At 43.5% G+C, this 26,441-nt stretch overlaps 1 protein-coding gene across 3 annotated transcripts; it reads right to left on the bottom strand.

The window, feature by feature from the left end:
• Positions 1-316: 316 nt before the first annotated feature.
• LOC307247261 (schwannomin-interacting protein 1) lies at positions 317-16,978 on the bottom strand. Of its 3 annotated transcripts, none has more exons than XM_080023371.1 (7): positions 16,746-16,977; positions 15,378-15,780; positions 14,422-14,543; positions 13,481-13,571; positions 11,982-12,116; positions 5,884-6,001; positions 317-825 (listed from the first exon to the last, which is right to left on the bottom strand). In XM_080023371.1, the coding sequence occupies exons 2-7, from the start codon at positions 15,636-15,638 to the stop codon at positions 725-727; spliced, it is 828 nt and encodes a 275-aa protein (XP_079879497.1). In that variant the 5' UTR covers positions 15,639-15,780; positions 16,746-16,977; the 3' UTR covers positions 317-724. The 3 variants fall into 3 exon arrangements, with proteins under 3 accessions (XP_079879497.1, XP_079879498.1, XP_079879499.1); XM_080023372.1 differs by having other exon boundaries at positions 15,378-15,671; positions 16,746-16,976; XM_080023373.1 differs by lacking the exon at positions 11,982-12,116 and having other exon boundaries at positions 16,746-16,978.
• Positions 16,979-26,441: the final 9,463 nt, after the last annotated feature.

The raw sequence follows: 26,441 nt of genomic DNA, 5'->3' as shown, positions 1-26,441 counted from the left end.
TCATGGGGGCGATCTTCAGTTCTGCTCTCTGACCATGCTACTTTTGTTGGTGCTTGGGTTGAACCATCCAGTCAATGTCTCTAGTCTCTATGGTAACCCCCCCGGCTCTGGATGTGTCATCCAACTGTCCTCCACCCCTTTCCTATGCAGTGTGCAACACACACACACACACACACACAACCCCCACCCCGAGCCATCCATCATTGTTCAAAGTTCGACATGACCCAGGCGTGACGCATTTCGACATCTTTGGCTTTGTGCAGCTCAACTTTTTCCTTGCAACAAGTCCCATGTATTGAATTACGCACGGCAATGGTTGACAAGCTATTTCAGTCCTTTATAAACTGTACACATAAACCAAATGTTGTGGGCTATTTCATCAACTAGGTAAATAGAATAAAAAATTCAACAGTGTTTACCAAGTATGAGCATATGAAAATCACTCGACTGTGTAATAAAAAGGGGGGGTGGGGCAACGGTGGATTAATTGTTTGAATTAGCAGCTTGAAATTAAGAATCCCTTTTTAATATGCAAGTTTCGATTACTACAATTTTATCAATGATTCACAGGATACCGACTCTTAGCCCACAAAACGACACATGCAACATAAAAAAACGACAATAACAAATGGCTTCTCGTTTGAACAAAAAAGTCAGTTCATGGAATTTAAGCGTTTCTGGCTGGGAAAAAAAAAATAAAAAATTCACGTCCAGGCTCAAGTGGTCACAGTGACGTCAGATCCTGCACCTCGAGCAGCATGGCATCTTGTTCCGTCCTCAGCTGGTCCCGGGCTTGAAGGAGGGCCACTAGCTCTGCGCTCAGATCTGCAGGGCCCCCAAGGGCAAAGAAATGTGTTTGGAATATTCAGAAGCAAGTTCAACTCCCGCCAAAGACTTTGATCTATGTATATATGTGTCCACCTCCATTCTATATCAGTGTACATTTGCACCGACCAAGATACGCAAGCATCTTAATCTTAGATTTAATAGTCCATTCCCCATTTAAGTTCCTGAATTTAAAGAATATAGAAATGTAGAAATTTTATAACTGATAGTTGTCCCACTATATTATATTATATACATTATACTGTATCACAAGGACTGGAAGTGTATAGTGAAACCCTTGCTGGCCCTGGCTATTTTCTGTAAGTATCCCAATCTTAGATTCTGTAGATTCTGGAATAAATAAGAAAAGCTAACCAAGTGACAAAGCAATACAAACAAACAACATATGTACATACCCTCAACTACACCAATCTAAGACTGGGTCAAAATAAATTACATACATTTGACTGATTTATCGACCTATGTAAAACTTATCGGTTGAATAAACCAACTTTTTCCATTTACTGCTAGCAAGTATAACGGATCATGTTTACTGTCCACTGCTAAATCCATACTGAATATGGTTTGGCTCACTGCTAAGGCTACAGCTAACGTATTGTAGCGTGTTGAGGAATAGTGGTGGAGCAGAGATTTCCCAGCATGCTTTGTTTATTGTGTGTTTTGGGGTTGTCAGGGAAAGGGATTGTTTTATGTGTTCTTCGTTACAGTAATGTTAATTGTTATGTAATGTTAATTGTTATGCCGTTGTTAGTGTAAGTTAGCCATGTTAAATGTGTTATGATAGATTGTTATTACTTTTATGTGTTAAGATTGTTGCACCAGGAGTGAGAGTATGTGTGCCATTAGTGACCTGTCTGCCGTGATAACAGAGTGATCGTTAAATGCTGAGCACTCTGAGTTAAAAAAATAAAAATAAAAAATTACATCTGTGGTTTTGATTCATGGGGGCGATCATCAGTGCTGCTCTCTGACTGTGCTACTTTTGTTGGTGCTTGGGTTGAGCCATCCAGTCAATGTCTGCATGCCCCCCCCCCAGCTCTGGATATGTGACATTCAACTGTCCTCCACCCCTTTCCTATGCAGTGAGAGTGTGTGTGCCATTAGTGACCTGCCTGCAATGATAACGGAGTGGTGGTTAAGGGCTGAGCACTCTGAGGTAAAAAGATAACGCTTGGTTGGGAAATCAAATCCCCCTGCCCCTTGCTTGCTCAAAGAAGCCCTAGCTCTCTATATTGGTGTCAGAAGTGGGATGCAAGATGGCAACTTTGCGAGAAGAGATTGAAGAACTCACCATATGCCTGCGAAACATCGAGGGTCCTCGGCCAAAGAAGCAGTAAAATCACACGCCGAGAGAACGCCGGGAAGCTTGCCAAATGGGCCCAGCGATCCTCGACCGATGGTGACAGATCCCCGCCGGAGCAGCAAGTGGAAATGAGTGACTCGCCGGCCAGCGTTGGGGCCAGCAATCCTCGACTGACGGTGGGAGATCTCTGCCAGAGCAGAGATCTCCCAGAACCTACCTCATCCAAGTGCAGCTGCAGTTCAATAATTGGACTTCCGCAGAAACCGCAGTGCAAGTCGCCCTCGCTCTGGAAGGAAAAGCCCTGCAGATTCTCACCGACCTCCAGCCACAAGAACGACTCGACTGGCGGACAATCGAGAGTGCGCTACAGCATCGGTTTGGCCGCCGCATCTACGCCGATGATGCATGGGACAAGCTGGTCAACCGTCAGAGGAAAGAGAGAGCCTGGGTGCCTACATTGCGGACCTCCGGCTGTACGTGCGACAGGGCTACCCAACGTTTGACAGTGCGGCGCAGGAAGAGCTCGCACTTTAAGCTTTTGTTAAGTGGCTCCGGCCACAGCGGCTCAGAGAACACATCCACCTGCACGCCCCGGGATCATTGATCGAGGCTCTAGCAGAAGCTGAACAGGTTGAACACATGCTGATGATGAGTGATAATTTCCCCAGCACGAAGCATCGAATGCACCAAGCAGGCAGTGTGGAGTGCGACGATGACGAGGCAGTCTGTGCGGTCAATAGTGCACCCCCACAACAACGGCTTCAGCGAGGCAATGAGAGGACTGCCAGGCGGCCAATGGGGGGGTGCTACCGATGTGGAGAGCCGGGCCACATCCCACGCTATTGTCCAGCACCAGCGCCGAAGAGCCCAGCACCAAAGCCAGCGTTAAACTAGAACGGGGTGGCACAGCGGAGGAACTGCCACCTGTACGAAGCTCCTTCTCTACCAGAGCGCACCTGAGGCTCGGACGTCTGGGGCGGGCTCAGGGGCTGTATCTGGACTGTAACCTGAACAGTACGCTATGCAGAGCCCTGGTGCACACTGGCTTCACCATTTCCATTGTCCGCCCCGGGACACTGCCAGGCACAACCAACCCGAGACCGAGAGGCTGGGAGCCCACCAAGCGCTGCATCATGACAGTCACAACGCACCAGAATGCGGGGAAAGAGAGCACTTCAAGTGACTGTTGCTAACTGTGATGTTGACCACAAGTTTTGGTTGGCCAACATACAAGATGCCTGCATTATCGGGCTGGACTTGCTGAACAAGTGGGGGGCTGTGGTGGATGTGCCAAGAGCCATACTTGGATACTGAAGCCATGGCACTCCACACCATCGGTGAGGATGGACTACGCGTCGCTTCGCTGCCGGAGCCCAGGCGGCTACCGACCACCGGGGAGCCCATCGCGTCGCCGCCAGAGGTGGAGCAAAACACACTGCCCAGCAGACCTGTTGCAGCACCCTCAATGAAAAGGGCCTCGCCGCCTCAACCACCGTCAATCAAGACCCGATGATCGATGATCTGTACAACAGAAGCTGCGAAGGACTGGATGCAGGCCAGAGAGGTCAGTTGAAAGAGTTGCTGGACCTGTCTGCTCTGTCTGCTGACATCTTTGCAGCCAGAGACGAGGACTGCACGCACACCAACTTGGTACAGCATGACATCGAGACCGGTAACGCACGCCCCATCCGCCTCCGCCCTCGTCGCCTGCCATTCGCCAAGCGGGCTGCAGCGGAGCAGACGATCCAAGGGATGGTGGAAGCCGGCATCATCGAACCCTCCACGAAGAGGAACCCTCCACGAGCCCCTGGGCGGCGCCGGTGGTCCTGGTCGGGAAAAAGTACAGCACGTAGCGGTTCTGCGTTGACTACCGCCTGCTCAATGAGGTCACCTGCAAAGACTCTTACCCGCTACCTCGAGTTGACGACGCCCTCGACTGCATCGCTGGTTCCTGCTGGTTCAGCTCCCTCGACCTGCGCAGCGACTACAGGTAGATCTGGCGCCAGAGGCACGCACAAAGACTGCCTTTTCCATCGGCCAGGGTCTGTGGCAGTTCAAAGTAATGCCATTCAGTCTTTGCAATGCTCAAGCTACCTTTGAGCGCCTGATGGACAGGGTCCTGGCCGGCATCCCCCGGGACCGCTGTCTCGTCTAACCAGCCAAGGTAGCAGCGGTGAAAGACTGGCCTGTTCCTCGTGACGTGGAAGAGCTGTGAAGCTTCCTGGGGCTGGCTTCCTATTACCAATGGTTCGTTAAAGACTTTACCACTATTGCCAGCCCTCTACACCAGCTGACACAGTAGGGCCAGGCGTTCCAGTGGGGGGAGGAATGCTCCTGTGCCTTCACAAAGCTGCGGTCGGCACTCATCAAGGCTCCTGTGCTGGCCTATCCCTCTTCCAGCTCCTGGTGCCCCGCCAGCTATGTTCCAGAGTACTCCAGCTCATCCATGGCTCGGCAGGGGTTGGTCACTTCGGGGTCACCAAGACGCTTCTACTGGACAGGGTGTCGTCAAGACGTGGAGCTCCACGTCCACCTGTGTGACACCTGCACCGCTCAGAAAGGGCCGCCTCGACGTTCTCACACCCCTCTGCAGCAGTGGGGGCTCCCATGGAGCGGGTGGCCGTGGACATCTTGGGGTCCTTTCCAGCCACAGAATGGGGCAACCGCTATATCCTAGTAGCCATGGACTACTTTACCAAATTGCCTGAAGCCTACACTGTTCCCAACCAGAGTGCCGCCACACACCGAGAGGTCTGCAGAGGTCTGCCGCCGCCTGGGCGTTAAAAAGACCTGGACTACGCTGCTGCACCCACAGAGTGACGGATTAGTCGAACGTTTCAACCGCACCTTGGCGACCCAACTCGCTATTCTGATGAGCCACCAGTAGCGAGATTGGGATCTTCAGTTGTCCTTGGTCCTTTGGGCATATCGGACAGCGGTGCAAGAATCCCCAAGTTAAGTGCACTCCGGCACCCCTCATGTTAGAGGCGAGCTACGCACCCCTGTGGACTTGGTGTATGGCCCTCCCCCCGAACCAGAGGTGGCCGGGGGGTTTATTGTGTGTTTAGGGGTTGTTGGGGAAAGGGATTGTTTTATGTGCTCTTAGTTACAGTATTGTTAATTGTTATGTCGTTGTTAGTGTTAGTTAGCCATGTTACATGTGTTATGATAGATTATTACTTTTATGCGTTAAGATTATTGCACCAGGAGTGACAGTGTGTGTGCCATTAGTGACCTGCCTGCCGTGATAACAGAATGGTGGTTAAATGCTGAGCTTTCTGAGTTAAAAATATTACGCTTGGTTGGGAAATCAAATCCCCCTGCGTCTTGCTAGCTCGAAGAAGCCCTAGCTCTCTATAGTGGTGTCAGAAGTGGGATGGAAGATGGCAACTTTGTGAGAAGAGATTGAAGAACTGTGGGGGTTAAATGCTCAGCACTCTGGGTAATAAAGATCACACTTGGTTGAGAAAATCAAATCTCTTGCTTGCTCAAAGAAGCCCTAGCTCGCTGCAGTATGCAACATACAGTGTGTATGTTCATCTATGAAAGTCCGTCCAGATTGACAGGTCTCGGAGTGAAGGGCCGACAAGCGAATAAAACACTGCTGATCTTACCATTAAAATGATCTTTTTTAGTATATTTTCCATTTTCATGTGTGTTCAAAGATTTCAGTGACTGAACAAGCATCCTTCCCACAGTATTCTTATATGGGAAGTGTGTGTGTATGTACGCACCTTGTATGGCTTGGGTGAGGGAGATACAGAAGGCATTCAGCTCCTTGGCATCCAAGGGCTGCAGGTCGGAGCGTTCAAAATGCCTTGCCTTAAACAGAGCATCGTGACGGACTGGATACTGGAGGAAAGAGAGTCTTTTTAACACATTATATATTAAATAGGGCAGTATTTAGGGCAGCAGTGTGGCTCAGAGCGGGTCCCGGTGAATGAAACTAAACTCCCGGTTAGTTTGCACTCAATTTGCAAAAATAAATACCTTTGTAACTTTCTGAAACAAAGGCCAAAAAGGACAGTTTAATCGGACCTCCAAGGCAATTCTGAATTTAGATACCTATGTATTCTATAGTGTTATTGGTTGATGCAAAGAAAATGATAACCCAAGAGCGCAAAAATGATTATACTTCTGAGGTTTATTGTACTAATTTTTGTCAATAGTTTTTTAGTCAACTATTTAGTCAATAGATAAATTGCAAACGTCTTTCATAGGAAAAAGGAAGGGCAGAGAAAAATGTTTATGGAAAAATGGAATCACCTTTTCCTGTACTTTTACAGAACATGAAAACTTGAAATTCACCTCAACAGATCTAAGTAGGTGGTTCTTTGTCATCTCTAAGAATATGACTCTTGACGATATTGAAAGTGATTGGTTAGAAGGACTGGGAATAGAAAGGTTAATTCTGGAAGAACACTTTGAACAGAGTAGATATACAAATTACATCCTGAGCTCATCTGCCGTTATAGCAAGTCTAAAGGATAAAGATCACTGCCCACCCCAAACAGACAGAACCCTTGGGTGTATTTCCACAAAATCCTATGCCGTCAGCAAGGCTTATTCCCGCCAGCCTAGTTAACTTCCGGCATATAATAGTGTTCAGAGGAAAAGTGTCTGGAAAAGACGTTGGCTAGGTTACCATAGCAACTAATGAGGATGACGCATGGCTTAAAGGGTCACTATTCAGCTCTGACAAGGGAACCATAGCTGGCTTTACTTCGGTATGATAAGTTGTGCATTGCAAATACAGTGAAAAAAATAAACATATTAATGTGTACAATTTGATGATCTTGTCTGAATATATGTCCACCAGACCTGCTCGATCAACCCAGTCGCACCCTTGGCTGACTGACACCCTCCGGACAACGCCCACTGACCTCAGAGCAGCTGAGAGGAAATGGCACAAATCCAAAACAATTGAGGATCTTGCAAGCTACCAGACACTGCTGTCCTCCTTCTCTTCCAGCATCACTGCTGCCAAGAAGGCCTTCTTCAACGATAGGATCAACGGTGCCACAGACACATGTAAGTTATTCGCCATCTTCAAGTCTCTGCTTTACCCTCCACCACCTCCCCCAGCTACTAACCTCACTGCTGACTGCCTTGCCTCCTTTTTTACTAACAAAGTGGCAGCCATCAGCAGCCAATTCACTAAACAACTTACTCACAACCTGTCTTCTCCAGCCCTAGGCTCATCGTTCCCTGGTTTCACCCCCCTCGCTGAAAGTGAGGTATCTAAACTACTAACATGTAGCCGTCCTACTACCTGTCCGCTAGATCCGATCCCATCTAACCTCCTTCAAGCCATATCACCGACTGTCACGCCGGCAATTACTTCGCACCACCTTGCAGTATTTATTGTTACACGAATGTTGTTGTTACACTAATCTCTGTCGCAATGTAGCTTGAATGTTATTCTCCCTTGTAAGTCGCTTTGGATAAAAGCGACTGCTAAATTACTAAATGTAAATGTAAATGTAAAGCGGCACGGGTCGCACCACTGCTCAAAAAAACCCTCACTCGATCCCAATCAAGTAGAAAACTATCGGCCGGTCTCTCTCCTCCCATTCCTTTCCAAAACCTTAGAGAGGGCGGTCTCTAGACAGGTTACAGAGTACCTGTCAAGAAACAACCTTCTTGATACACTTCAATCTGGCTTCAAAAGTGGTCACTCCACCGAAACAGCCCTGTTGTCTGTGACAGAGGCCTTAAAAACTGCTAGAGCTGCTGCCAAATCCTCGGTTCTCATTCTGCTAGACTTATCAGCTGCTTTTGACACTGTCAATCATTGCATACTCCTGTCCATACTCTCAAGTATGGGCATAACGGGCAGTGCACTTTCCTGGTTCGAATCTTACCTTACTGGGCGCTCGTTCATTGTGACATGGCGAGGCCAGCTGTCTGTGCCTCACAACCTCACCACAGGGGTGCCCCAAGGCTCGGTGATAGGACCCCTCCTCTTTGCCATATACACCACCTCACTGGGCCCGATCATTACATTTACATTACATTTCGTCATTTAGCAGACGCTTTTATCCAAAGCGACTTACAATTGTTCAAACACCGACGGACGCAGCCATCAGGAGCAATGAGGGGTTAAGTGTCTTGCTCAAGGACACTACAGCATGCTAGCAGGAGGAGCCTGGGATCGAACCAGCAACCATTAGATCACTAGACCACCAGCTCTACCTCCTGAGCTACCGTCCCCACACGTACCCCCCCTCATCCGCTCACATAGCTTTTCATATCACTGCTATGCGGATGATACTCAACTCTATCTGTCCTTCGCGCCCGACGACCCTACTGTATCGACGCGGATCTCGGATTGCCTCGCTGACATATCCACATGGATGAAGGATTATCATCTTCAACTAAATCTGGCGAAAACGGAACTGCTGGTCTTCCCGGCCAAACAAGGTATTTATCACAACATTGATATTAAAATCGACTCTCTATCTCTTGTTCCTACCAAGGCTGCAAGGAATCTTGGTGTCATTATTGATGACCAACTGACATTCTCGGACCATGTTGCCGCCGTCTCCCGGTCCTGCCGCTTCGCACTACTCAACATCCGAAAAGTCAGGCCGTACCTGACCCAATATGCCACTCAACTGCTGCTACAAACCTTGGTGATGTCCCGTCTCGACTACTGCAACGCCCTCTTAACAGGCTTGCCGGCCTGTGCGGTGAAGCCACTACAGATGATACAGAATGCGGCGGCGCGACTGGTGTTCAACCAGCCAAAGAGGGCACATGTCACTCCGCTGCTCATCGAGCTCCACTGGTTACCTGTAGCCGCCCGCATCAAGTTCAAGTCTCTGATGCTGGCCTACAGAGTGATTGCTGGGAATGCTCCCGCCTACTTAAATGCTCTTCTAAGAGCACATGTTGCCCCCCGGATGCTGCGCTCGTCGAATGAGCGTCGCCTGGCTCTGCCGGCCATACAGCCACGGCAATCCAGGCTATTCTCATTTGTAGTTCCACGTTGGTGGAACGAGCTGCCAAAAATGACCAGAGCGGGGACCTCCCTCTCTGTCTTTAAGAAGCACTTGAAGACCCAGCTCTTCAGTGAGTACCTCCTGTCCTAACCTACAATTACTTAGCACCACCTTGCAGTATTTATTGTTACACTAATGTTGTTGTTAGACTAATCTCTGTCGCGTCTGCTAAATGACTAAATGTAAATGTAAATGTAAATATGTGTTTATTGCCATCTTCCTCATTAAAATATCGTGTGCCTGTTTTGTCAGTTGTTTGCGTTTGAGTAAACAAGAAACAAATCGAAAACATGACAGAAATGAACCTATCAGGGTTGTCAAAGTTAATGCAATATGTTTTCACGCCGCTAAAACATTTTCTGAGTTTGACACAAACGTTTTCTATGGTCGAATGACGGTGAAAGCAACTGCAACCTGCTGCCAACTCTCCCTCCAGAGACCTACTGCCCCGCTCCCCTTTAGTCGCTTCTCCCAGAAAACTCAAGATTCCTACAGATATTCAACAGATATTCTCCTTTACAACCGGAACCTAACAAGTTGCTCTTTTACGTCCGCTGGTGCCACTTTGTCTAACATGTAGTTACACAGTTTTAAAACTAAGTGCAACAACACTTTGACTCGAATACTTTAAACCAACATTCAAAATTACAAACGTTTAAACATGAAAGGCTTCATGGGACACAGACTTCAGTTTTGTTTGATTGTTTTCCGTGTTTTAATACAGCATTTTGTGTAAAAGGCATGCAATTAAATTGTCATTAAAGGCATGTCATTAAACTTTGATGAACTTTGATCAATTTTGATGAGGATCATTATTTTCAATAATCAAAGCATAGTAGGGCACTGCACAGCTTTTTAGATAGAAATATCTTTCTTTGGGGTCAGGTACTCCTCACTTAACGACTTTCCTGTTCAGACTTACAACCAGCTCGCCGGCCAGTCTGTATTGTACACTGCATACAATACCGCGGCGTGAGCGGCGTCTCAGCGTCAAGCATCTCATTGCGCATCACCCTTTATATACAATATACACTATATATACTACATACACTATATACACGAAATAAACACTATATATACTATATATATACACTATATATATTATATTCACTATATATACTATATATACAATAAACACTATATACATCTCATCTCATCACTGTTCTCAGTCTCGTACCCGCAGTCTGCCAGTATTCACTACACTCGCGTTCGCAAGCGCCACGCCCTCTTACCATGAAATAACACGGGTCCTCGCTTATTGACCAATTTGCTGAACGACCTGGTCCGAGGAACTCGGTCTTTAAGTGAGGAGTACCTGTACATTTAAAAAATGTGATTAATCGAACCAATAGCATGTGATTTATTATTTTAATGTTTGACTAGACACAGTAGATAGTTTGTCTTTGTATAGAATACAACAAAATTAGTAGTGCTACTCCTGATGAGTGCGTTAAAAGACAGAGAAACAAAACAAAACAACCTCAGCAAACAAACAACCACAGCCAAAAACAGGTTCTAAAATAGTAGTAGAATAAATAGTAAGTACAATAAATAAATACAATATAATTTTGCACTAAAATAAAATCTCAATCTTAATTTCTACAACTGCATAGTAGGTGCCTACATATTTTATACTGATTATTTTTTCTCCCTTTCTCTGAAGGAAAATAACCTGATTTAAATAAATCAGGATTTTGATGTACATTTTTTATCAGTTTCTTAAAAAAATAAAAAATAAAAAATTAAGGGAACGCAATTTAGTATAAATGGAACGTGCGGATATTTACTTTTGGATGAGCTTAAGTGGAAAGGCAATCGATTGCCAGGCCGCTTTTCTGTTTTTATTAAGCGTTGTCCTTTTTTCTTTAGTATTGATGTGTTTAAATAATGTTTAAATATTGTTACATCAGTGATTCTTGCTCTGTGGATAAAAAAGAAATGTCACATTCTGTAATGATCCTGAAGCGCTCTACGTTTCACAGATTGGTTGATCCATTAGATATAGCGAGTGTACGAAAGCTATTCAGTCAGATTGTCTTGGCTCCTAGCAACGTTAAGAGAAAAACTTTAGCTCCAACAGTAAATTGTTGCCACTTAATCCTAGCAATCTTTGGGGTGTGATGTTTATGTGTATGTTGGGCTGTTTGCTCTCATGATTCAAACTTTTTTCAGATGTTTTCCCAAACATGAATTAAAAACAATTTTATGTTTCAAGGTTTGTCTGGCAAATATTAGTATTTTTCAGCATTTCTATTAAATGCTACGTAACGATCAAATTTAAAGGTTTTTATATGGTGGTCAGCACCCCTAGTGGTCTGCAGAGGTAGTGGAGGAGAGGCAATAATGAAAATGCCAACAATATTTTTGCACCCTAAACCGTGAGGTACAGTATTTTATGTAACAGTAACAATTTATATGTCCAATTGGATGGCAGAAGCAGGGAATGCATTAAGCACTTGGCTAAACCTTAAATGTTTAAAAATACAGAAAAGTAATAAATAATTACAACACTTATAATGAGGATGCCAAATTACTATTTCATAATATTGCTAGATAAGGCTATATAACTTTCGCTTTCTCATACTGCGCACGCACGCACGCACGCACGCACGCACGCACGCACGCACGCACGCACGCACACACACACACACACACACACCATTTTACATGGGCTAAAATGTTGAAGAACCCACATTCAGATTTGGAAACCAGCTGGATATGAGGGATCTAGTGAGGTCACTTTAAAGCATTTTACCCAGACAGCCCTCTCCTCCCCTTCCTTCTCTTACCTTTCTCCAATCACAGTTCCCCGTTTCTCCATCTCTCACCTTTTGTTTCTGATCGGTCCTCAGCTTGTCTCGCAGGGACCGTAGGGCATTCCTGAAGCCCCTGGAAGGTCTACTTTTCTGTGGCATGGAAGGCACTGGAGGTGTGGTCTGTCTGGGGACTTGAACCAATGCTCTCTTTGGAAAATTAAAAATAACGGGATGGAGATGGAGAAGGGGAGAGATACCCAACAGCTTCTGACAAAAATACATGGACTTACAAAACCGGTTCCTAAATAATCTTTTTTTCCCCTACATTGATAATAATGACTTAAAAACGTCATGTACTGCTTTAAAAATACATACATAGAACCAGTGGCGGCTTGTGGTGATATTGGATGGGAGGGCTAAATAAAAGTCTAATATCTGTCAATAACTCACACTGCAGACATACAGTATTTCAAAGACTCTACATGTTACAGCAGTGAAACTATAAAACCCACTTTCCCAGGATTCCATCTCCAAGGTCACACAGTTTTGGTACAAATGGTCTTTGATGGTTACTGAGCCAGGTTCCATCCCTAATCTAAAGCAAACGCAGTATTTCCAGGTAGTGTAAACGCATCCGACACTGACAATCTCAGGTTGTGTGCTACATGTGTGAAAGGGCAAATCCGGCACAATGTCCAGACCTGATTATCCAGACATTGTCCGGATTGTATGTGTGAAAGCAGCTTAAGTAGAGAAATACACCTTGATGTAATGATCATGTGTCCACAACATTTAGCACAACATTAATATTACTATATAAAAACACTATCCACATCACAACCACATCATCCACAACACCAGTTTGTTGTGTCTCAGTAATGCTGGAACCTTCCTCAAGCTGACAGGAGATATATAGACTGTATTACTGCTTTTGTATTTTTTCAGATAAAATGTTTTGTAAAACAAGAAAGTGGATTTTTGATCAAGTAGTCCACCTCGTTCATATTGATGACAATGCTAGCCACTTTATTCTAAATTCTCACTGATTCAGAGCCGAACTTTTCACTCTGCAGAGTTCTGCTTGTGCACGCCATTTTGTTTATACTACCGATGGAATTAATCTATTCAAATTAAGGAGAGCGTGTCACCATGTAATTTATGCAACATGCAACACTGTGATAGGCTGATATGCAGAATGATTTGCAGAGCCTGGGGCTAATGAGGAATTAGACCCTCAGGCCTCAACCTGACTTTATTTAGACCCTGCATGGTCAAAGTAGACATGGAATATGAGTACATATGTGCTTGACGAGGGTAGTTTGTTTTAAACTTATTTCATCTTTTTCTCAAAAATATGGGGAGGGCTTTGCCCTGCTAGCCCATTGATACCAGCTGCCCCATCATAGACACCTCCCTAGATTTAAAATAAAATCATTTTTAACAAAAGGATATTCACATTTATTTTTACAATAAAAATAAAAACCTCCACTGTGAGTGCATTTGGTTAACACTATAAAAAAAAGGTGTAATTTCAATGCCCAGCAAGGGCAGCGGGAGCAGACACGACTTACCTTCTTGTTGCTTTCTTCTTCGCGCTCCTCCTCTTCCTCACTTTCACTGTTGTTGATGAAGCACAGCTGCAGATTGACCTGCGTCTGAAGGCTGAGAAGGATGTGGCAGGAAATAAATTGGAAATCTGGATTTTAGAAGGGGCACGGGATTCTACGCAGCTTTACCCATAAATCAGAATATCATTATATATAAATAAGATTCATCTTCAGGTTAGTGTATGCATGTAGAAACCATAGAAACTGTAGGAAAATAAATAATATTCCTTATTAAGATTACTATTAATAATCCCTGCCCACAACCCAAACAGTGGAGGCAACATATTGTAGGAATGCATTGTAAGCCTGCTGTTTTCTGCAAAAAGTGACTTATTACACATAAATAAATTGTTTTTGCTAAGTAAGATTGTTGGAGCCGCATTTCTAGGTCAGTCAATCTATATATAGTATCTATTCTTCATTTTCGAGATGAATTCAATGTGCCAAAAGAAAGACATAAAAAAAAGCCACCGTTCTGTCATTTTGTACAGTATAATCCATATCAAAACCCTTCAACAATCATAATGTTCTTGTTTTCCATAATTCCCAATATTGGTGACATGCAATTATGATTTATTCTCTTTACTTGGCTTTGAATCATTACACTTTATTTTCCTGAATTTATTGCAGTTACCGCATCAATTTATGGCTTTGGTCCATGTTGATCAGTGTGGATTATGGATTATTACGACGGAGACTATTACGATGTAAAAAAAATATACATATTGATCGCTTAAATCAGCACTGCTGATTTTTACTACTGATTTATAGCTTATTTAAGTAAGTAGTTTTTGCGACCAGTCCTTCAGTTGGGCGGAAATTCATCACAAGTATTGTGATGAATTTCACAACTTGGTGACATACCACATACAAGTTTTACATATAAGAGGCAGATGTTTCTTTACCGAGATGTAAGTGCCGTCATGTGGGAGTCTTCCTCTCGGTCCTCCCAGATCCCAGGACTCTCTCGCTCCCTGTCCTCTCTCCAGCAGACCGGGGCTCTCCCCCGCTCAAGGGAACTAAATGTCTGACCGAGAGAAACAACAGCCAAAAGGCGTTTCCTTCACTGACAACGGAAAAAGGATGGAATGGACAATATTGCCAGAGCCAGTTGAGCCGAGCGTATTGTTGCCACTTTAGCCCCAAATGATGCCCCTTAAGGTCCCCACCCTACACCATGGCGACATAAACTAACTTTTATTCTCTAACCCAATAGCTAATCTAAACAATTACCTAACCATAACCATCTCTAGCCTCATACCTCAACTCAACAATCTCTAATCCTATCCCTTAACCGGACCATTTGTCATCACATACTGTACCTATACTTAAAGGAAAGATTCAGGACTTTTAACATTACTCCCAATTTACGCTCACCGATCATGTAGGTAGGTTTCATTCTCGCAGCAATCCAGCCTTTTTAATTGGGGACAAATTTAACAATATACACTCGCAAAATTGCACTCCACATATTCCAGTTTATACATGTATGCTTCTTCAGATAATGTTAATTCCTCCATCAGTTTAAAGTCTGACATTTCACATTTCTTTAACAAATTGACTAAGTAAGCATAGTGCAACTAAATGTAACCTAAGTTACACTGAACCATGTCTAACCCAATACCTAAACTTAACCATCTCTAAACCTAATGGTTAAACATAACCATGTCTAAACTAACACATAAACCATCTCTTAACATAATACATCAACACAACTATCTCTACCCTGCTATCTAAACGTAGCCATCCCTAATCTAATGCCTAAACTTTAATTGGCAGGTGTTTGGCAGAAACATTAGGTTAGATTCGGGCCTTACTGAACAACCCAGGAAAAAATGTGTTGAGGGCTGTGGCTACCGACCTTTGTCCTTTTCTGTTTTCGCAGCTGCTCCTGCTTCTCCAGCTCTGCAATGTGCAAACTGAGTGCCTCCCAGTGCATGATGGGAAGACCCAAGTCATCCTCGCAGTGGCCCTCCTGCCACGCCATCGCCGCTCCCTCGACGTCCGCAGCTTCGTCTTCCTCCTCGGCGGTGGCGTCATCATCGTCACTCTTCCTGTCCTCTGCCTCGTCGCTCTCCTTCTCCTCCTTGTGCTCCCTCTCCCTCTCTTTCTCTCCTTCCATCAATGTTTGGTTTCAGGGTAGCGGTCCGTCTCCCTTTACAGATGGCAGAACGAGACCATCGTGTCATCCAAGTTTAGGGACACGGCGATACCACGTTTTTTCCCACTGACTCTACAATTCAGAATCCATTGGCTTGGAATATCTGAGGATGATAAGTGATGTACATACATTTTCTCCATGAGAAACATAACATTTGGTTATACAACATACTTGTGTTAAAAAGGTTTAAAAATTAATTTAAAAAAATCATCTACATATATAAAAGTAATTTTCATTCAAATCTGGCATTTATGGCCTGCACCAGTGGGAGATGGAGACCTGCACCAAGCTGTCCACCATGCCAACTCCATACGTTGTTGATGACGTTGGCGTTTTCAACGTCACTGGCGGTGATTCTCCACCTTTTTCCAAATCAAGGACTCTCAATACGCATTAGGCCACAGAACCCAGTTTGATTTAAGACTTTGTCTCCGAGACCCCAATCTGAGATCTTTATTGTTAGAAATGACATGTCCAAAATTCCACAGATAGAATACAAAGATACTTCATTAATGCCCGGATCGCCGCGTTATAACGAAACACATCAGAGCCAACAGGCGATGGGGTCCGGGGAACCGCAAGCGGGTTAGGGCCAGCGTGTGACATGATGGCACGTTAAAAAGTTAAATGTAACTTACAAAAGACGTTCGGTCCTAGCCCGCTGACGTTGGAGACGCGTAAAATCATTTTCAGCGTATGGCGTTGATTGGGTTTAACCACGTTAAGAAAAGTAAAACAACAACAACAACAAAAAAATCCCGCTAAAGACGCTGTCATGGGCCGAGTACCGTGTGACGTTGCAAACGCTGAGGTCATTTACAGTGTATGGATTAAGTAAGAAAAATGTTCTTACTTACTAAAGCCTATCTTCAAGAAAAAGTGGAAAGACTAAGTTCTAACACCAGTGAGCGAATTTCTCTCTTATTATTACTAATAAAAAACGTGTGTCTTGAAACACACACACACACACACACACACACATATATATATATATATGTGTGTGTGTGTGTGTGTGTGTGTGTGTATAGATATAGATATATATAAATAAAAACTTCACCAACCACTTACCGCATGCGCAGAAAACAAAATATATATATATCGTTCATTCACACAACCGCGCAGATCAGATTTCCCACATAATGACGAAACAATGCCCAAAAGTTGCCTCGTAGCTCCTTTTATTCTCCTTCCTCCTCTGCTCCGTCTGTTCCCCGTTCCAACCTCGATCGCGGCTGCTTTAGTTCGACTAGCCCCCCTCCCCTCTTGTAGAAAGCCCGTTCGTTCTTGAAAAGAAACGATCGGGACAAAAGATTCAAACTCCGGAGGAATTTCACGGCTTTTCAGCAGGAGCGCGGCGGAGGGGCGGAGAGGTAGGGCGGGAAGGAAGGAGGGACGCACTTGGGTGTCTGGTTTCTATGGCGCGTCGTTTCAACATATAATCCATAAAACGAACTAGTCACTTTTTAAAAGTTAGTAGTACTTATATTTTAGTTAGTAGTTGCTATTCCAACAGCTACTAGTAACTGTTTTAGTTTTACAAGTGAAAATGCATTAGGTACTGTAACTAGTACTTATTTATTAGATACTAGTATTTATTCAGATTGTTACTAGTAATTATTGTGATGTTTCTAGTAACAATTTGGACTCTTGTTACTATTAACATTTTTATTTTTACGAGTAACATTTTAAATTAAACTATCAACAACCAGTTTTGTCTCGTAATTTCACATGACGAGTAAAAAATACAGTGTTAGTGGTAAAACTTTTTTTTTTTTTTTTTTTTTTTTACAATTAATAGCAAGAAAAGGCACTAGCTACTAATGAATAAGTACAAATACTCGATTAATATTGACTTGTACAAATGTCCAAATTGTTACTAGTAACAATTGGAAAAGTTACATGTATCTAATAAATTCTAATACTAGATTCAAGAGGTTTATTTGTCACATACATATACATACGTTCATACAAATATGCAGTGAAATGTCTTACATTTCACTCATACTAGTACTAGTATCTAATAAATAGTAATATTTCACTAATACATTTTGACTAGTAAAAATAAAATAGTTACTTGTAACTGTTGGAATAGCAACTAGTAACTGAAAAATACAGTAAGTATAACTGTAACTTTAAAAAATGTACTAGTTCGTCCTATACATTATATGTTAAAATAGCTTGCCATGGGTTTCAGCTTTCTTACCAATAACAAAGGATAGTAATAGATTTCTGAACTACCATGATTTCATTATTCTTTTTTTTAACAAGTCTCTTAAGATTAATGGCTTGTTTTCTTCTCATGCATTTATAAAAAAAAGAATGTTTATTAATTTACTTGTGGTTCTGAATGTGGGATCCCCAGGGGTCCTTCAAGGTGTTCCTGGGGTTACCAGCACATGACTAATAGATTAATTTCCCCATTATTTCATTTAAAAGATGTAAGCGCTTTTAGGGAATTACTGTAATGAAGCAGACCTATGAGCTGGCGACTGGATTCAAATGGGAGAAACCTCTCATGTGGCCACTCTCACAGGGCCCCATCTTAATGGATTTTGCATCCCAAGTATTAATTTGGTGCACTTTAAGGTGGGTTCTCCTTTGGTCAGCGTCACCGGTGCTAAAGAATTAAAAATCCAGAAGCTGAGTAAAAGAGAGGCCCTTCTCTTCAAAACTAAAGTCCCCAAACCAATAAATCCATAATAAATCACTTGTTCAAGGGTGTGTTGTAAGTTTCTTCTCTGCACTGTCCAGTGCAGCATTCCTTACAGTTACATCTGTAAACAATGTTCCAATTTTCATGCCTTGCCTTAGGGTGAGGGGAGCTTCTGTGACATTAATAACTCTGACTGGCACGATACCCTGATCCACATTGCAAATTACACCCCCTCCATAAATCCCAATGGCGTTGCCATGAACCATAATAACCTCAGGTTTGGTGACTTCTGAGGCAGAGACTGGTGGTAACCATTTACCTAGTAGGCGGCAGCAGCAGTGACCCAAAGTGACTACAGCTTTATATTTTAGACAAAAAATAAAAATAATCCCACAAACTGACAATCTGCCACTGTCCCATGACACACAAAGGCCCACCAACACGAACAGCCTCACCAATATACTCCATCAACTCCGCACACCCATCAGTAAAAATGGAGCCAAATGGATTCAGGAACGACAGATGTAGTGGCATCAGTTGTATCGACTAACACATCCTGGCCTAACCCACCTATTTTAGCACAGAAATACACCCCCTCTCTTGCTTGGCTAGGCATGGCCAAATCAGCAAGATGAGGGAGGGGTACAGGTATTTGGCCTACTATGCACCCCACGCCCCCCCCTGTAGCTTCCATGCACATAAGGGCAGTGCCGTCGCAGGTGCCGATTGCAGCCACACTCCCAACACACCTTGTGATCTTGGGAATTCGACCACTTGGGGGGTGTCTAAGGTGCCGTTACGCACAGAAGCATTTCTAGTGCCGTCAGGGGAAGCCTTGTGGACTGTATTGTATTCTGCAGTTCTCTAACCTCTTGGCACAGCTCCTCTACGTCCCCTCAAAGGCAGCTCTGTTTTGATTTCATTTGGGGATTTATTTTCCCTCAGCGGGCACTTTGGTGTAGGGATTAAGGTGCACTAAAAATCTTGCATGATTCCAGTCCATACTTTTGCAAGGTTCTAAACACCTCGTCAATGCCTCTTTCAGTTTGGTGTTGTTACCATGGGACACAAGAGAAACCCCTGGTTTCTTCTACTGACTGATCTCCCCCCTTACACGGGAATGTCTCCACCCTTCTAATTGTCAGCAGCAACACTCAATCCCGAATTGAATGCAATAAGGTCAAAACTAGGCTGTGTACACTGACACGCAGCGTTGCCCCAGGGATCTTCAATTAAACTACTACTGTAATGTTAGGTGTTTATCAAAATCCTATTTTTATTGCTGCTGAGTTTCTACTCTGATATTATTTGTATATTTTTTATCAATAAAAAAAAGTTATAAATTATTTGAGCCACCCCTCTAAAAAGCCTAACTGAACCGAACTGAGATCAAAGTCACAGCAGTGTTTATTTAAGGTCTGAAATATAGACAGTTTAGCCTTTTTTTTTTTTGACTAGATTATCAAACCTACAGCATTTTTAGACTGTTAAGATGTATTATGCTACTTGTCTGTCCAACAATGCGCCAACCCTTACCAATACAAATTAATTGTAAATGAAAATATACTTGGCTAAAAAATCTGATTATGTTTGTGATCAGAATCTGATTTATAAGTGATTTAGTTTCATATTGGCAGTTGGATATTCAGCTTGATTGTAATTCAGTAAATTTTTCATTCCATGCAATATTTCAGACCCAAATGACCATTTTTTTTTCTTTGACTGTAATGTTTCGCTGTTACATTTCAATAGTTTGAAAGCCATCCATCCAACAATTGCAATAAAGCTAGCTTCAAGCAGGTTAACACATGCACATCTGTTCCCACATCATTCAACATCTACATCAAAAGGCAGGTGGCTACACATCCTTTTTGTGTAAATGTACATTATGACTGGATATTTCATATCAATACGTATGTGCTTTGTGAATTTCACAAAAATCCTTCACTAGTAATTTCATGTCACCATGTCAACCCAACTTCAAAAGTTTGCGCACTCAATAACAAGATGGATAGCATTTTGCTTCATCAAAACTGCAGAAAAGTGACCAATACCTGTGCTTATGGAAGAAGTTTGCATCGTTGTGTTTATTATTGGTGCACTGACATAGTAAGGTCTTTAAGGGTCCCAAAATTTCTACCCAAACCCGATTGGACCTGGGAAATTTGTCTTGAGATCCAATCGGAATTGATCATGAAAAAATGCTTTCTGTCCTACTGCACTCCTTTGGTCTGAAGGTGCCTCGCCTGTCTCTCCCAGCGCTAAAACATAAACTCAGCACACACATCAAATTATGGGTCTCGGGTGGGGTGTGAGCTGTTGGGTGGAGTCATGGCGCGTGGCTGCGATCTGTCCCGCGACACTCCTGCCTTGGACAGCTTTTGGCTTAACGGTCTCATCACCACTGCTGTCCATCAGCAGTTTCTTAGGTTGGTACTCATAGCAGCTGCTTGCACAATGGTTGATTTAAAATGGTCCATGTCCTCTTCCTTGTTCAGGATGTGGCAGAAGCTCCCATGCAGGTGAAAGTTAACATTGTTTTACCACCTGTTCCAAACAATCCCTCACTACCCGTTTGGGTTTTCCAGGTCTGTTCGATAGCCTACCCCGCTATCTCATCCAACTCACCACCAGCTCACGATCAGTAGAGAGGTCTGAAATATAGAGCTCTGCTCCTCTCTTTAGCTGAGTGTCCATACTCTGATACCAAGTAGGCTTATGAGCATCCTTATGATGAAACATGGAGTTGACAAACACCATGTTAGCAGAATGCCACTCAAGTTCAGATTGGGCAAGCCATTACTCCTACTCACACACCTCCTGGTTTCTAAAGGGCCAGATTGCAGATGCCTGCCACGCCTCTACCCAAATAGGTCACACCCCACCTGTCACACATCCCACAAACCCCGGTACAACAGCCCCCCCTATGGTACACTGGGGAATTAATGCATATGAATCAGAAAATAATTAACTGAGAACAAAGCCTCAGTTGGATTTGAACCCAGAACCTATATGCTAGGAAGCAACAGTGCTAACCACTGAGCCACAAAGCCCCCTAACAAACAAATGTTCAGTGGGCGAGTCTAAGTTTGTACCTAAAAAAAGTAGTGTGGCCATGATTAGCTGTCCCCTCCCTGCTGCAGTTTCAGTCATCTGCTCAAAGGAACCTCAGAAGTGAATTAAGAGGCAGGTTGTACAGTTACCACAGCAGCCTCTGAACACATCACACCATATAGGTGGGCTGGAAGCAGAGATGGAACTGAACTGTCCACCCCTTGCGCTTTGACTGTCCTAGAGTCAGGGTGCCAACATCATCATGCCACCCGGTCCCGCTTTCTGCTTTCCAAAGATAAGTGGGCTTTGAACGCTGAAGTTCTCATCCATTGGTTCATCTCTTTGATCTACTGAGTTTGACCTCAGATCTCCTCCAATCAAAAGAACTTCCGCAGTGCCTTGGATGGAAGCATCAGGACTTGAACCTGTGACAGCAGCAGTTTTTGGCTTTATTTGTCCCATACATATTGCACTGCACATACGACATGTAGTAAAATGTTTTTTGGCAAACTCCAGAGACTGTGCTGGCATAAACCCATCTAACTCATTGGCAGGATAGCAGCAAAGAAAATGAACATACGACCAAAAATAAATTACATATTCTTAGGTAGCTACTGTGTTTCTTAGGTAGCTACTATGTTCAGTCTCGAACATAGTGTGTAATCACCGGGTGCGTTGCATTGACATTTCACTGCATATATGTATGAAAGTATGTATATGTATGTGACGAATAAACCTCTTGAATCTTGAATCTTGAATATTCTCAATGACCACAGTCCAAGAAGCAGCTAACTGGTTTAATACCCTGGACTCTATGATCTATAAATTCAATTGGAAACACAAGAAACCGAGAATTAAATTAGCAACACGACAGAGAAACAAAGACTGTGGAGGGCTACCAGCCCCAAACTTCAGATGCTACTATTTGGCCAACCATCTTCAATTTATAATCAAATGGCTACAACCAAAGCAACAATTAGGCCATAGATGGCTAGAAATTTAACAAACAGAATGTCACGAATTATCAATATCTGATCTCCCATTCCTTACTGAATCAATAAATAAACAAAATTGCTTTATCGCAACAACTCTGTCAGCCTGGTGGAAATTCAACAAACTCAGTGGTTACACTCCATCTTCAACAAATTCAGTCCAATTTGGCGCAACCCAGATTTGGTGTGGGTGGTGTGGTTTAAGCAGCCACACCTGTCTTGGGTCTGGGTTATTGGGCCCGAGATTAGAGTTGGCTGTAAGCCTGTTGCTCATCAGAGCAATCAACGAGCAACAGGTAAATCACCCAACCACACACGCACAAAGTGAGAGCCTCTGTCATGACATGTGTCTACCTGCTGTTACATCTTGCCACTCTCTGCAATAAACTGGCAACATCTCTGCCTGTGTTGCTGTGTCGGAGGGCCCTGAATAGCCACTTGGGTGGCGTGTGGCAGGTAGAACTGCCACATCGGATTTTCTAGTTAAAAACAAACCAATAATCTTCAGGTTTTAGAAATGACAAGAAATCACTCATCTGGAACACATTTTTTAAGACAGTTCACTTTCATCTTCCCCAACTCTAATGTAAAGGAATGGTATTGGTCACAGTTTCCTACAATACCTTCAAGTGCAGCTGTCTCTTGAAGTAAAAATCTAATTAACGAACAACATCCTCCAAGATTGAACATCTTCCTCATATAGCAATTAAAAAAATCATTTTCCAGAATATACAAACTCTTATTAAAACAGATGACACTTAGTCTTTACCTACCATGGAATGGGAAATAGACCTTAATGTTTCAACCAATGTCACCTTCTGGAAGTTTATTTGCATTAACACGCTTCTATGACATTTCCATGATAAGATCTTGCACAGAGCACATATCACCCAACACAAAATGTTGAAAATGTGATTCCTGGACTAAGATGTTTTTTTCTTATTGAACTGTCTGTTTGTTCCCTCAATACCAGAGATGACTACTTTCATGCCATCTGGCTCTGCCAACCTATCCAAAATTCTGGACCAACATTAACAAGAAGCTGTCAACCCTTTTGGGTCCCAGCATTCCAGTTCCCCGGTCTATATTTCAAACACCACCAACCCGTTTTGACCACCTTAACAATTGCCAAGAAAATAATATTACTCAATTGGAAAAACAGAAACAATCTCACCACATCCCAATGGTTACATCTATTAATATACTACATCGCAATGGAAACACTTTTGGCAATATCCAAAAACTACTTACTACTTTATTACATTTCACTGCATATATGTATGGAAGTATGTACATGTATGTGACGAATAAACCTCTTGAATCTTGAATCTTGAAAACAAAGGGGGAGCAGAGTGCTGTCATCTGTTTTGTGGTCAGCATGTGCAGCGGTGGGGGGCTGTTCAGAGGCCTGCTGGGCGAGCTGCTTTGCGCCTGTGGCTGGTCTGAGCAACACCCATGCCCGGCTCCGAGGGGCATAACGAGAGCATGTGAGGAGACCCTTCACCCCCGAGGTGCACACGTACAACCCACCTCCATGTGCAGGCACAAGACACAGCCTCAGGCGCAGAACCCGGGCCGCAGACGCCAGGCACGAACTGCAGGCCCAGAGCTAGGTCCCACCCTGCTAAACTGCTTGCCCCAAAGGCAAGCCAGTGGGGCGCCCACGGCCACCCACAGCCAGCGTGAGGACGAGGCCCGCACCACAACCAACCAGTCTGTTGCAGCACGCCAGAAACCACCAGCCACAAGCCGCCAGGACTCAAGTTGAGAGTCAAAATGAAGAGTTCATTATCCTTATTGCTTGGGGGAAGAAGCTCTTTCTGGGTCCCCCTGTTCTGGTCTTGTGGCTGCAGTGGTGTCTGCCTGACTGCAGCCACTGGAACAGTCCATGGTTGGGATGGTCAAAATTAATAATCCTCTTAGCTCTGGTCCTGCACTGCCTGGTGTATAAGTCCTATAGTGGGGTGAGTGTTGTCCCGATGGTACACTCAGCCGAAGGTACCACTAGGGCTTTGCGGTCAAGAGAAGAACAGTTCCCATACCAGGCGGTGATGCACCCTGGAACAATAGTGGATATAGTAGACGGGGGCAAAGTCATTTCTAACCTCACCTTAGCACACTTGAATTCAATATGGAGCTCACAGATTTTTGTTGCATTATAGAAGATTGCCAGGTCTATAGATGGTTTCTATAGGAATTATAGTACCTCCACATCAATATAATCACTTTCTCCATTCATGCCCTTATGATTGACACATTCCTACATTTGGGGGGTTGGACCTTTATCCTTGCTCATTTAAGATTGTCACTCAGTTTAGCCAATAGCTTACACATGGTTGACACTATATTCATAGTTGGTGGTGATATCATCCATATAGGCTGAATCTCAGCATGCTTCATCATGCCAGCAATTCGGTCTGGATGAAGGAACACCAGCCCAACTGAATCTCAACAAGTAAGAGCTCCTCATCATCCCGGTAAGTCCAACAATTCAACACCACATAAATGTTTAGCACGGCTTGTCATCATTAATGTCATCCAAGTCTGCTAGAAATCTTGAGATAGTGATTGGTGATGTGGAAGGGAAACCTGCCTATATGGTGTAAGTTAAGATCTGCATGCCTATTATTTATGTTCAAACTGTCATGAAGGAAAACCTAATTGTGCTGCAAAGACAGCTGAGAAGACAACTGCTGAGGCCTCCAGTAACATCAGCCTCGGAAAACATTCGGTCAGCAATAGTGATTTGAAAATAGTGGTGGTGGGCAATACAGAAACAGAATTCATCAGAAGCGGATCCTGAAAGGGGAGCCCCAAGAATAGGTGTGTACAAAGGTTTAAAAGTGTGTGACATTGTTGAAAAATCAGCTTCTCTGCAGAACTGCTCGGCCTTCATACTACTTGTTTAAAGTTTTCATAAAGGTCTTTTTGAAGTTTATTTCTTGGTTTCCTAATCTTTCTCTTAATTTGTTAATTGTTTTTTCCTCAACATAGATTGGCATCACGAACAGGATTGAAGAAAAGGGACCAATGCTGAGCCGCAGGTCGGGGTCCCGCACGGGTCACACAAAACAGAGTGGCCACTCATTTGAGAAAGGTAAGCAGCGTTCTTACTTATTCATTTTAGAAAGATTGTCTGATCAGTACCTACCCGATCCTGCTGCTAAACAGTCAGTGTCTCCAAATTTACGAACCATAGTATACATAAGAGAAAAGGGAGTGGAAGCCGTGGATGAATGTGCATGCATTGATCATAATGCTAATTACATTTTTTGAAATCCTGGTAGTTTGCTAAATTGCTGATAACATTTGTGAAAACTTTGTAGCTGAATAAATTACTGATAATATTTTCAACAGCTTTGTAATTTACTAATTGCTAATAACACTTTTGAAAGCTTTTGTGATATACTGAACTGCTGATGATGGTTTTTGAAGGCTTTGTGATTTATTTTAAATTGCTGATAAGGTTTTTGAAAGCTTTTGTGGTATGGCAAATTGCTGGTGATATTTCTGAAAGCTCTGTGATACATTATCACTGATTTTTTCAGAAGCCTTGTAGTTTATTGTTGACATTTTTGAAAAACCCTGTGAATTAGTGAGTTTTGATTTAGTGAGTTCAGATATACTGCCTCTAATAGAGAGGATCTGCTTGGTCAGAAGTGACTTTTTGCTCTGAGATATCGCCTCTAATAGAGAGAGACTGCTTGGTCAGATGAAACCTTAAGTCTATGATAGCGCCTTAAGGAGAGAAGTCTCATGAGGTCTACTTGGATAGACTGATAGGTTCTGTGATTCAGCCTCAAGAAAGTGCACTTCTAGAGGGTCTGCCTGGGTAGAACCAAATTCTGCAGAATCTGCTTAGCAAGAAAAAGCTTGCTCAGGACTGAACAGGTGGACTATAAAATAATAGAAACTGTATTTGGCTGGTGAAGAAAGAGAGTGAAAAAAATCAGAGAGCAGAGGAAACCAAAAGGAGGGGGTTTCCCTGTTACTCGGGGTGTGTGGCAGCTGCAGAGTGACACTGCTTGTGTTGACATTTGATCAAAGTTGATTGTGAAATTGTGT

This window comes from Zeus faber (assembly GCF_960531495.2).
Source record: "Zeus faber genome assembly, chromosome: 22".
NCBI classification, from domain to species: Eukaryota; Metazoa; Chordata; class Actinopteri; order Zeiformes; family Zeidae; genus Zeus; species Zeus faber.
The sequence above is the reverse complement of the archived record's forward strand: the minus strand, read 5'-3'. Positions and strand labels throughout refer to the sequence as shown.